The following is a 13,107-nucleotide window of genomic DNA, read 5'->3' on the forward strand; positions in this document are numbered from 1 at the left end:
TATATTTCACCCTTGCATGATTAGCATGCTAGGGCTTACTTTTGGGGTAGGTCTTATTTTCAGGGAAACACAGTAGTATACAATGTTCTGTCTGACTGATAAAAAAATTCTAAAGCTAATGCTAAATGCACTGTATTAATGTTTGTTTAGCTGATTTGTGCTTATAAAATATTTGGCCACATAATTCTTCAATTTTGTTAGAATTAACAATAAAAAGCTGGTTAAGGAGATTTTATCCACATTAGTGCACTTGCAGACAAAAGCACATGACTGTAAAACTTGTGTTCACAAATAAACTATCGGTGGAAAGGCATATGGGGCACTCTGTGCCAAGATCAGAAAATACAAGCCCAAGACTTAATAGTTTTTAGCTCCAGGGCTTAAAGTCTGTCTGATTTGTACTGACAGCAGGTGGTTCCAATGCTAGAACCTGCTAAACCCACGTTTTGTTTTAAAGCGGTGCTGGGATATCCAACCACTTTCCTCTTTGTTGTTTTAAAATGGTGGGAAAAGTGGGTAATAGATAGGATAACTGTGGTATACTCAGGTCATGTGTGGACACTAGAGCTTCCATACTAATGTAAGTTGTCCACTGATCTATGTAAATTAACCTATGTAGATTTCTTTTACAAAAACAAGCCCATACCTAGCACCAGTCATTAATGGAGGTGTGGCCGGGAAGGGGCGAAACAGAGTCATTTCAAAAGTTCCAAAAGCTTTTTTACATTTTGTTTCTAAATGTAAAATATTTTTATAAAATCTTTTCAAAGATTTGAGGAGAACTGACTGGAGTCTTTCCATTTTAGGATTATCACCCAGATAGACCGGACATACAGAAATCAATGACTGCTTTCAAGAACCTGTCGGTAATTACCATTTGTGGTTGTTTGAATTCCTTTCTGTTAATCCTGGTATTCTGACGATGGTTGTATCCAACATAATACCTTTTGTATTTGTGAATTTGCCTGATCATTTTTGGAACATTGTTTTGCACACATACTGAGGAAAAGGTATGGGAATTTTTAAAATTGGTAATAAACAGGACCTGTTTAGGGCTTCCTGAAAATATCACAGGGCCATGCTTCAATACAACTCTCAAGAGCTTTGAACCTGCATCCAGCAAATGGGCTAGATCTTGTGATGAGTTACAGTTAGCAAACATTTTTTAATTACGTTCTGATACACACAACCATTGAATAAAGATGGTGTACTTTCTTTTTTATCATGACTGTACATGGACTTCTTTAGGAATATATCACTTTTCCATCAGGGATTTCCCTTGATGTACCATATTGAATCCTATCCATTCATATGTTTTAAAAATATCCAAAACTGCTACATTATTGGAAAGAGGTATATGCTCCTATTAACTAGTTATTGAATTGGTTTCCTTGATCCAAACTTGAGAATTCTTAATTTTTACTTCAGTAAACCCATATTGTATATTTGCAGTTACCAGAACTATATCTGGTAATATGGAATGCGATTGTGAGCATGAATTTTGACTCAAAAGTTTTATGCTTTCAGGCACAGTGCCAAGAAGTGAGGAAAAGAAAGGAGTTGGAACTTCAGATTCTGAATGAAGCTATTCGTGGCTGGGAAGGGGAAGATATCAAGACACTAGGCACTGTTCTTTATATGTCACAAGTATTGATACAATGTGCAGGAAATGAGGTAACTATTGAACCTAATTAAGACCCTTAAAATTTAAATTTACATTTTTTTCTGTTTTAAAGATTATTTTTGTAAACTGGACTATTATTACATTTAATCCTATTAACTTAGCTTTAAATGTTTTAATTCAAGTATTTACTGGTACTACAATTTATATAGTGCAAAGCATCTGTTAGGTAAGGCAAAAAATGTCTTTAAATTCTTTCCATGCTTCTCACTTTTAGTGTATTGTGCTTTGTTTTGGTTGTGGCATGAACTACACTCCAGCTGTGTATTTGAGAATTAAATACGCCAACTGTTGATAGCCACATTTAATAAATGACGTGGAGGCTCAGCATCCATTATTCAAATTTTGTATTCTGACATTATTAAAAAGGAAATCATAATAGCTGCCACCCTATAATTCTGTAGATTCATACCAAAAATGTATTATCGTAGTATTAATATCTAAAACTTAGGTGAAATTATTCGGACAGTTTAAATGCAAAGAAATGTTAATGGTTGCTTGGTTTGAGTTTTCTCAACATTACATGTAGCATTCAAAGGCAGTTTGCCGCCTCCATAGACTTTTGGTACCACTTGCACACACCTAGAGCTGCTTGTGCTGGTATGTAAGATTGTTGTTGTTAAATATTGTTAAAGTGTTGTTAATATATTGATAAGAAATAACATACTGTCTTGTTTTCAATTCATCTACCAGGAGAAGAATGAACGGTATCTTCTACTCTTTCCCAATGTGTTATTAATGCTGTCTGCAAGCCCAAGAATGAGCGGTTTTATCTATCAGGTATGTAGAGGTTTGTACTTCTTGCCTGTTAAAGTAATTCAATTTGATGAATTGACGTAAGGCTTTTAATTTCACTATTGCCAGAAGTTTACTGCTTATTTTTAATCTACCTGCAGTGACTGTTCCTTGAAATGGCTAGCTTTGAATTATGATTGGCCTGTTTAGCATTCTAAAACATCACATGAATCTTTATAGTTGGGCTTTAGAAACATGATTTGTGTTGGTCTGATGTTGTGGTGACACTAAAATCTTGCAGCCATATTTGTTAGTGGCACCCAAACCCCGGGAATGTTTGAGCATGCTTAAACAATTACTTGGTGTGGAGTATAAATTTTTCATGTTTTCACTAACAATATGCAACTTTTACCCCACAATCGTACATTTTCCTATTTGAAAACTGTATGAAAGGAGGTTGAAAGTTGTGTAACTGACAAATAGACCCTATAGACTCTAATATTGTGTGCTCAATGGCTACTTGTATTATAAGAACTAAATGTTGTATTTTGTAAAATAAGGATTTTAGGATTATTATTCTTAATGATGTAGCTCTAATCCTCCTCTCTCCACATCTGTGCCACTTTGTTGCTTGTGCAAATTGCCCAATACACTTGGATTGTGGAAGTGTAGGTTTTCTTTGTTGCGGCCAAAGCGGTACTAACCTGACCAGGCATTGGTTTAACCAGACCTCTGAAACTGTCCCACCCTTTCTGGCACCAAGATGTTCGCAGTAGATCATTTGTCACTCTTTTGCTGGCCTGCCTTCTTCCTAAAGTGCATTCTTCTGGCATCTGTGCACCAAATGGCTCACACACAGGCATTCATATAATCTAAAACAAAATTCTAGTTCTAAATCTCTTGCACATTTTAGTCACCCCATATGCAGTAAGCAGTGATTTACAGTACACTTTTCTTCCGCCTTTCACCCAGGGCCAGCGTTACATTTTTAGCAGTTGTACAGTAACTTCCATGGGATCAGACCTAAAGGGCCCTAACCCCTACCACCACTCTTCTAACCACTGCACAATGGTAAAACAATGTTTTTTTCTGGTCAAGCACACACCTCTTTCCTTGGAGTAAGTCCCACACTAAATAAACAAAAAGTAGAAGATCTGATTTTTACTAATCCTCTGTTAGATTTTAAAGTGTGCCTGTGTTTTCCTATACAAACTAACAGGTTCAATTTACAGTAAGTTTATAAAGCTAGCTATACTTTTCCAATAATGCAGGGGTAGTCAATCACCAAGCCTGAATTTTGTCTTAAAGGGAAGGTGCAGAGTCATTTGGCGCAAATAAATAGGTTTAACTGATAGATGGAATTTTCTGTAGTGTAAAGTTAATTTTCTTTCCCCCAGGGCAAACTTCCTCTAACAGGAACATGCATCACAAAGTTGGAAGATAATGAAAATCATAAGAATGCCTATGAAATTTCTGGTAACTTTTTACTCTTTGTTATTTAAGCAAATCCCCTTAAAATTTGTGAAATTTGTAAATTGAAAAGGTCTTCATTTCATGCTAATAACTTCTTAGCTGTGGATGATAATACCGTTATCATACTTGTTTAAATTGTTTAGTATATTACCTCGCTGTACAGTTGTTTAATAAAATCAAGACCTAGGAAATTTTCACATGTGTCCTGCTGATTCCTGTGCATTGCAGAAATGCACTTTAACTTAACACATGTTTGTGCATGTTACGTTTGTTGCGGTTCTATCCCTTGTGAATTGCACCTCAACGCATTAATCAACAGAGATGCATTGGCAACACAACAGGGTTCATGGTAATGTTCTACTATGCACTGCAATGCAAAAATGTTAGTTCATGGGACGTTTTGGTTTGTGTGTGTTCTGCTGGTACATTAGTAGCTTGTTTTTTTGAATTCGGCTGCCTTAACACAATGAAGCAACATTTGCACATTATATAACGCCCAATAATGCAATGAACTAGGACAGACAGGTATGTTTCTAGGACATTTTGTAATAGCCTACAGGGCCAACACGTATGTCAGACTGAGATAAGATAGGTATAACAGGTAAGGTATGCAAGCCTCTTTTGAAGCATTTTTGATCATCTTGGGTAGAATAATGTTTTTTTTGCTATATCTGAAAACTTTAAATGTTTTCCCTTTATTTGTAGGTAACATGATTGAAAGGATAATTGTGTCATGTAATAATCAGCAAGATCTACTGGAATGGGTGGACCATCTACACCGACAAACTAAGTTTACCTCTATGACCAATCCCACAATAAAGCCTCACTCTGTGCCCTGTCATACTGTAAGCAACCCCCTTTAACCTTCTAAAATATCACTGTATCTTTCTAAACTGTTATCCTGTGTTTATTATAATTGTGTAAAACAGCAGTGATTGTGCACTTACCTTAAGTTATGCACCAAATGTTTAGTTCCAGATGTTATTTCTTTGTATTTTCAGTTTTTTTTCCTTCTCTTTTATTTCCTTCGCTTTTATTGTAGAACCCATTTTCAATGTCTATGCACACAGTAGGTTTAAAAATCTTTATATGAAAAAATGTGTGTTCAAAAAACCTGGGCACACACAGAGCTTCTAAACAAGCAATGTGCATTTTTAATTGTAGTCTGGCATTCTGAAATGTTGTTGAGGTGCACCCCAACCTCAAAACCTCAACCCGTAAAGTGTTTCTCTAAATCTCCTTTATAACATGGATCTACTGACAGGAGCAACACATATCAAACCATTTTATTATACTTTCTTTAACAAGATGACACCACTTTTTATTTTGAATTAAAATTACACAGTGTTGTCACCATGTGGATAGTCTTGTCTAAGATGGGCTAGTAAATCAATAAATCCAAGTAAGCAAACAAATTAAACACAGCAAATTCTAGTACCAGTTAGACTGATAAGTTTATATACAAGTGTAAAGAAACAAAGTGCTGGAAAGAAGATCTGGTTTATGGCTGAAATGTGCTTGCACAGCTATTTTCTTCAAATTTAGCCAGTGGAAGAGACCATCAAGTTTGACCGTGTAACTGTCATGGTTAGAAAAGCAATAGTTGCCAAATTAGAGTTCCTAGAATAACTTTATTACATTGTATGTATTTTTTTAATTGTGTGCATAATTCTGCTTCAACTACAAACTTCCTTTCTTTATCCTGAAAGATGTACTGTATGTAATGGCAGGCATCTGGTATTCTCTGAGCAACGCTCTACTGCTGTGTATCCTGTGCATGTGAATGCTCAACCTTAGGTTGGTTTTTTTAACTGTTGATGTCTGCTTGCAGACCACAATGTGAGATCAGGGTTCTTTTAGCCTAAAACAGTCTAAATATTAGAATAGATTTGTTTTTCAAAGAGAAAATAAAGTTCTTATAATTATCAGAAATATATTGACATTATATTTAATGGTATTACATTTTGGTTAAACGCATGCTTAGTGATCTTTTCTTTGTTAACTCAATTCTGGGTGAACATTAACATTTAACATATTGTATTTGTTAATCCACAGAGAAAAGGTTACATTTACATGTGTCCATTCTAATAGGTCAAAACCTGGTGTTCAGAATTATTTCAGTATTACAATGCTGTCCATGCTACAAAGTATTAGATACCATGCATCAAAACCCAAGTACATCCAGTAAGGTGGTGGAAATTTTTCATTAATCCTAACCTTTTTCTATGCAATTTGAGCTTGTCCTTTCTTCACCCACTTCTTTAGCTCTTCCAGTTGGTAGGTGTTGTCACTGATCATAAATCATCCAATATAGTTAGGATATTAGGCATAGTTAGGATATTAAACTTCTTTTTTTTTTTTTACAGACAGCTAAATTTTTTTTCAGCCCATTAAGCACTTGTTTCTAAATTTTTTTTTTTTTTTTTTTTCAGCCCATTAAGCACTTGTTTCTAAATTTTTTTTTTTTTTTTGTATCCAGCTTCCCTCTCATCCAGTTACCCCATCAAGTAAGCATTCAGACTTCAAGCCAGCACCTCACACCCCTGCATATCACACACTGCCACACCTCTCGCACCATGGAACGCCGCACAGTACCATCAGCTGGAGTCCACTTGAACCACCAAAAACATCAAAACCTTGGAGCTTGAGTTGCTTGCGCCCTGCCCCTCCACTCCGACCATCTGCAGCACTCTGTTACAAAGAGGTAAGAAAAAATAGGAGTAAAAAAAGGGTTAAAAAAACTTTCAGCTTTATGAAGACCACCTGTCATTGACTCTTTGTCAATGCAAAATGACAGCTAAATACATAGGTGAAAACTGTAGCCTGTAAAATGACTTGTAGTTGTCTTTGCCAGTATTGAGTCACAGCCTCTACCAACACTGCACATGAATGTGACATTTCAGCTTCTTTTTCTGCATCTACCTAGATTACCTGTCTGTAACTACTCAGTTGATCAGAAGTTATGTAGTTAACATGATAGTACACAGCTGAAATGGTTGACTGGATTTTATTTATCTCAAAGCTGTCTGGATGAATGTTTTTGAGTTTTTGCTTATTTTACTCTTCCCTGAATTTACACTTTATGTAACATTAGTGAATGTTAAAGGGTTCTTTTTATACTTTCATCTGATAACTGATTAGGAGGATTTATTTGCTGGTAGTATAGCTATTTGATTGGATTCTTCAAAACTAAACAATAATTTTTTCAGTGTAGGGCCATGTCACTAGCTGTCCCTCAAAGGGGCTTACAATCTAATATCTCCATCAATATCCTATGTCATTACCACAGTCCAAGGTATAGTCCGGGGGTGGCAAATTAACCTAATTGCATGTTTTTGGAATGTGGGAGAAAACCCATTCAAACACAAGGAGAACCTGTAAATTCCATGCACATAGTGTCCTGTCTGATTCAAACCTGGGATCTAATGCTGGAAAGGGCAAAGTGCTAACCTTTGAGCCATTATGCTGCCTATAGGTACTGACGTAGTAACCAAAATTGGTCAACTCCTTGCTTTCAACAAGCTAAAAGATTAGCCTAAATATGCTTCCCTGGTTGCTCAAAGAAACCTTGCAGTACCTTTCCCATAGTATACACCACCTGTAAACTGTAATTGTCAAATGTAATTTATATTGATAAGATGACATATGTACATTACTATACATTTTATGGTCGTACTGCTAATGATATTAATAGAATTCCTAAACAGCTTTAGAAGGTTCTTTCTGGCTGGGGTAGTAACAGCCAAGTATTATCAGGACTTGGATGCATTACCAGCAGCTGTGTGCCTAAAGAAAACATTTTTTTGAACATTATTCAAATATTTTTAAACTAAATAGAAAGCAATAATGTATTCGGTGGAGCTGTGGCATAGGAATTTCACAACTGTGACTGGTCATTCTGGGGTGGTATAAGCATTTACACTCCACCCCAACCTAGTATTGTTTAAAGTTGTCTTTTAAACCCGGTGCGTCCTTTTTCAATAAATTATAAACATAAAATTAAAAAATTCCAAACCCCAAACTGTTTAAGTTTTGATAAAGTGGGAAAGTGATCGATTCAGAATTTATTTATCCAGTAGTCATTCTTGACAGTACTGTACAGGAGGATTAATCCAAAATTTTGAGTTGTCACCAGAACATGAAAAGAAGGGAAGTCCTTATATAGTGACCCATGTTGTTTTCCCTTTGGGAAGGGATCTGAATAAATGTATCCTTTTACTACTTGAATTGTGACTGTGATTTACATAAAAGAATAAATACCTTCAGTAGCTGCCAGCCAACGTGTTCATTGTTTTGTTTTTGTTTCTTTGTTTCCCTCTGAATTAGAGGATGTCTTGTATTCTTAAGGTAAGGGGTAAACCTACCTTTGTCCCCTTTGGAATGGCATGTTATGCTGTAGAGTATATCTCTGCACACTGTGACTATATCACCTTTACAGAGGTCTCCTCCCTGTCTGAAAAGACAACTTGTTTTCCACATATGGTAAACAAAATGTGTCAAGCCCCATCCCTAATAAAGACCCTCACTCCTCATCTCTCCTACCTTTATTCCTTAATAGTTGAATTAAATTTATCCTTGAATTTGATATGCTATCTTTGTGCTTATCCATCACTTGCAGTATTCACCAAACCCCAGTGAGCATGAGGCTGCCTTTGTGTAGCTGACTCATTGTAGTATACCTTCTAACACTTACTCACAATGCTCTTGGTGGCTAAAGAGGTTAAGCAGAAGAAAAAATTCTGTGTTTCATTCACCACCATCATTGTTTTAGCCTTCTAGTCTGTGTATACCTGAATATTCTAAAGCTTATAAGGAGGGCTCATGTGAGGTGTTTTTTTGTTAAGATGTTTCAAACAGTTTTGTTTTTAACAGGATCTCAGTAAAAGTCCCAAAACAATGAAAAAATTACTTCCTAAGCGTAAGCCTGAAAGGAAACCATCTGATGAAGAATTTGCACTCAGAAAAAGTAAGTTTTTGGATTGACTTTTGAAAGAACCTTCGTATTGACCCATGTTCAGCAGTCAACCTAATTAGCCCTGACCTGAACTAACCCATCCCAACTCTTCCTCAGGTGCATACTTGTTGGGCCACAGTCCTGTCCTGGTTGCACCTGTGTTTTACTGCTTCAAATTTAATGGGACTTTCTTCACATTTACATGCCTTGGGACATATGTTGGGAAGCCATGTAAGCCTATGGGGCTGTAATCCTCAGGTGAGGCTAAGACAGTACCCAATATAAACAGTGGAGTGGCAGTAACCAGTATGCATCGGGGGGGATTTAATTTAGATCAGGGCAAGAGGCTAAATAGGATAACTTCATGTGTTTAAGAGGAAAGTTATTCTTTCTTGAGTAATTTTTAAATCATTTTTACTATTTTATTTTGTTTATTATATTAAATGCAGAGATATATAGATTACTCTGACAGACAAAGCAGTTTGTGTATTGTAATCAAGAAAGCTTGACCTGTTTGTTATCACAGAAGGATGCTTAAAAAATAATCCTTGTTTTGTCCAGGGAACCATTTATGGTTTGTCTGTTAGCTTGATAGAACCCCACACCAGCCAAAACTACATTCTAACTTAGAAAAATAGAAATCCTCAATCCTAAAGTAGAACGGTGCCCTGCAACTGTGAGGTGTAGACCTCTGCAAGTCCTGCCAGTTGGTAGTAAGGCTAAATGGGCTTAAAGCCCTGTGTTGTCAGGGAGTAACAGCAGAGAATTGGGCTTTGACCGTATACACAGGTAAAACTCCAGGAAATTCCAAGAAAATCTGTTTGTTGTCTTGTGGCAAGGCAGTTGGAGTTTTTTTTCTCCTTTTTACTTATGTATTTCTGGAGAACAAAATGTTGTCTGGCAGATCCAACACTTGAAGAGACTGAATCACCCAACTGTTTACTTGATGTAGGCTTATACAAATGCCATCTGTTCAAGGAGTCATACTTCCATAGCCGCTAATAGTTTTACCATTTATTGACAATGGTTCTTTAAACCTTATGTCTCCTTAAGATAAAGTAATCTTAAATACTTTATCTGGAAATGTCATGAGGCCAAAGGCTGCGTACACATGTTCAAAAATTCCGACAAAAGACTGAACGATGAATGAACAAGCACTGTATATACAGCGCCGTTTTGCTCTATAGAGAGGGAAGGGGGTGATACCAACGGAATGCCCCCCCTCTGCTCTTTCCTTAACTTCCATTACAATCATTCATCCTCCATGGATCCGCCAGGACGGATCCATAAATGACGGACGACGAGCGCTGTACACATGCCAGATTCTCGTCCGATATCAGCCCTGATGTTCCTTAGGGGCTTCCACAGTCCAATCTCCCTACCATTTGTTCAAGACCAGTTGTGAAAAGGGAACCACCATGTCCAGAGGAAACTCATGCAAACAGGTGGGAGAAAATGTATTACCATACCATTTTTGTGCTATCTTTCTCCAGGGTTAATCTAGCAGTGTCTCCTGTATTTTGCGTACCCAGTAATTTCCTTAAAAATTTCTTTAAAAGTACAAAGTGCTAAAGTATTTTAGAGAGTCTATCTGTAAAATGAATATATTATTTTGCTAAAAAGGATTTGTGTTTATCAGGCACAGCAGCACTAGAAGAAGATGCCCAGATATTAAAGGTTATTGAAGCCTATTGTACAAGTGCCAAAACACGCCAAACCTTAAATTCCAGTAAGTGTTATTTTTGTCTCGCTTACTTGTCAGGTGAAACTTTAGATGTGATCTAACATTTTGTATTTTACAGTGTTACTTGCTGTGGTGTTCTGTTTGCTTTTTGGTTTTATTTAAATTATTAAGGATTGTTGTACTGTAAAATTTGATTGCTTAAAAAAATAATTACAGCTTCTTGATAATGTGAGCTCATGTGTGGATTTGTGTGTAAGTATATTACTGAAATAAAATAGCAGCTGAGAAAACTCTTCCACATTTTGCTCTACCTATTAAGACTGATACATTTTTTCATGTTTTAAAGTTTAATTTTGCAACAATAATTTGATTATTTTAACCTAAATTGACACCAGCATCCACAGCAAATTATAGGAGCCTGGCCTACGTTTTTTGACCACTGTGCTACAGATGATATTACACTTATGATGCATTGAAATCCCCCAAATTTGCTAATCATGAACTGTCAAGATCATAATACACATGCCATGTTTTATAAATAACTGTTGCCCATTTTGTGTTGAATAAATATAGTATATTGATTTTATTTGATATGCATGTATTTTTATTCCTTGTCTAGCAAAGTGTGCCCTTTCCAGAACAGATATGGTTCAGGATTCCAAAAAATAGGAAACGACTATTTCTAGTGGGTAGTATGTGAAGGAAAGAAAAGGCTCACCGTTTTTGGAAAGTATGTTACAGCCAGCATGTTTAGGACAGAAGAGTGGGAGATATACGAAGGTTACTATAATGCACAAGAATGCATATTGTAAAATGATGGCTTTATATGCAAGAGAGGAGTGTGGAGGGTATAACTGTGAATCAGGTCAAGAATAATAGATCTCGATAGATCAGGTAGGTAAACTCTAGGGTGATTTGGTCCAAAAACTCAGTAGCTAGAGGGATTAGTTGAACCAAGAAAGAGGAAGGACTTGCATAGTGATGCAAGGGTTTGAGAGGAAAGATTAGAGGATGGTGATTAGGGTTATGTCAGGATGATGAGATGCGATTAGAGAGAGAGGATGGCTTAAAGGGTGACTTGTTGTTTTTGGGATGGGGGGAGGGGGTATTTCATGTGAATAAATCTTCCTACATAAATGTATATATAACTTGTACAGTACCATTCTTAAAGACTCAGTGGTAAGTGTTTTAAACACATCTGTTTATTTCTTATGGCTGGTAGGATGGAAGTGTTTGTTTTTCAGTACTGTTTTGCAGCAGGTAAGCAGAGATGTCTGTTGTGATACTGTTAGGGAAATGGATCCCACTTCATTAGATTTTCATATACAGTACTGTCTCTTATGTCACTACTGCCCTCTGATTTGCTTAACTGTCACCGCCTTAAACAGCTTTTCTATGTGCTTTGCATATGCTGTTTTTAAGTTTGACTAATAATTTTGTCAGCCACAGAAAAAAAAGCGTCCATATTTAATTCAAGCTTTTCCATTATGCTTCTACCCTTCATGTTTTATACCTTTGATCCTGCTCCTTGATGGCTGAGATGTCTTTTCAACCTGTTACACCTGTTTCTGGTGCCACCTTCTTACAGTAGTTCTCTCAAAAACATTAAATTCAAATCATATTAGCATTCATGCTTTTTCCTAATTGGAAATTGCCAAAAGTGCCAGCTTGCAGATCAGCTATGAAGCAAGTAACACAATCAGTCTATTGCCTATGGACAGTAGAGGAAGGCATTTAGTAACAATATAGTGCTATGGCCTTACCCCCCCCCCCAATAAATATGGCTTCCAGTTTGCAGAAGGGGAACATTTAGCATATCAAATTTCACTGTTTTCCTAAGACAATGACAAGGGTTGGTACATTATTACACTGTTTCTACATTGTTACAAAGGACAGATATATGATCTTCCTCAATATTCGTGCAGTTTAATCTACCAGTCATTTACATATGAATATTTTTGTATGTGATATTGTCTAAATCATGAAATATGTAGTACTGTGTGTAAGTGATTGGTACATTGTTTTTTTCTTTTTCATCTATCTGTACTGAACTGTACTGACAGGAATACTGACATCAAAGTGAATAAAACGCTTGCCTTACTTACAGTAAAGTCTTTTTTACAGTAAAGATCTTATATGTTCATTCATCATTAAAAAAACAATGCTTGTTTCATTGCACTTTCCCGTGCTATTATAACGCATACTGCTGAAGAACCATTAGAAACTTGATTATGAAACGGAACCCCCTAGACTAGGCATGATCCTTTACCCAGAATGCATTTCAGAGCCTCAGTCACTGCAAGTTTACAAAATGCATTCACCCGTCAAAATAGTCTATGCTTCTTCCTGCTGGAACTGTCTTTTCTCATGAACAAGTAACTAATGAAATCTGCAAAGCTTTGTTCTCCTTTTTTTAACAATATTTTCTTTTTTTCCCCTCTCTTCCCATCACCCCTCCTTTTGCTTTTTGTTTTGTTTCATGTTACTGTTTTGGTTGTGGCTTTTTCCTGTCCTGTTCTATTCCTTTTTTGTTCTTTCCTTTCATATTTGCCTACCCATTTGCCATTTCATTTCACCCAT

General features: G+C 36.3%; 1 protein-coding gene across 4 annotated transcripts in view; it reads left to right on the forward strand.

Annotated features, from left to right (window-relative positions):
- ARHGEF7 (Rho guanine nucleotide exchange factor 7) overlaps positions 1-13,107 on the forward strand; it is a 77,235-nt gene that overhangs the window by 46,455 nt on the left and 17,673 nt on the right. For 3 of the 4 annotated variants that reach the window (XM_072412064.1, XM_072412079.1, XM_072412072.1), the window contains exons 11-18: positions 807-866; positions 1,528-1,674; positions 2,375-2,461; positions 3,814-3,892; positions 4,595-4,734; positions 6,369-6,593; positions 8,762-8,855; positions 10,483-10,572. In XM_072412064.1, coding sequence (XP_072268165.1) covers positions 807-866; positions 1,528-1,674; positions 2,375-2,461; positions 3,814-3,892; positions 4,595-4,734; positions 6,369-6,593; positions 8,762-8,855; positions 10,483-10,572 — 922 coding nt within the window. Of the gene's footprint in view, positions 1-806; positions 867-1,527; positions 1,675-2,374; positions 2,462-3,813; positions 3,893-4,594; positions 4,735-6,368; positions 6,594-8,215; positions 8,543-8,761; positions 8,856-10,482; positions 10,573-13,107 lie in introns of those variants that run through there. The other variant, XM_072412087.1, reaches the window with a different exon arrangement.

The sequence above is a fragment of the Pyxicephalus adspersus genome, chromosome 1, assembly GCF_032062135.1.
Source record: "Pyxicephalus adspersus chromosome 1, UCB_Pads_2.0, whole genome shotgun sequence".
In the NCBI taxonomy this organism is placed as follows: Eukaryota; Metazoa; Chordata; class Amphibia; order Anura; family Pyxicephalidae; genus Pyxicephalus; species Pyxicephalus adspersus.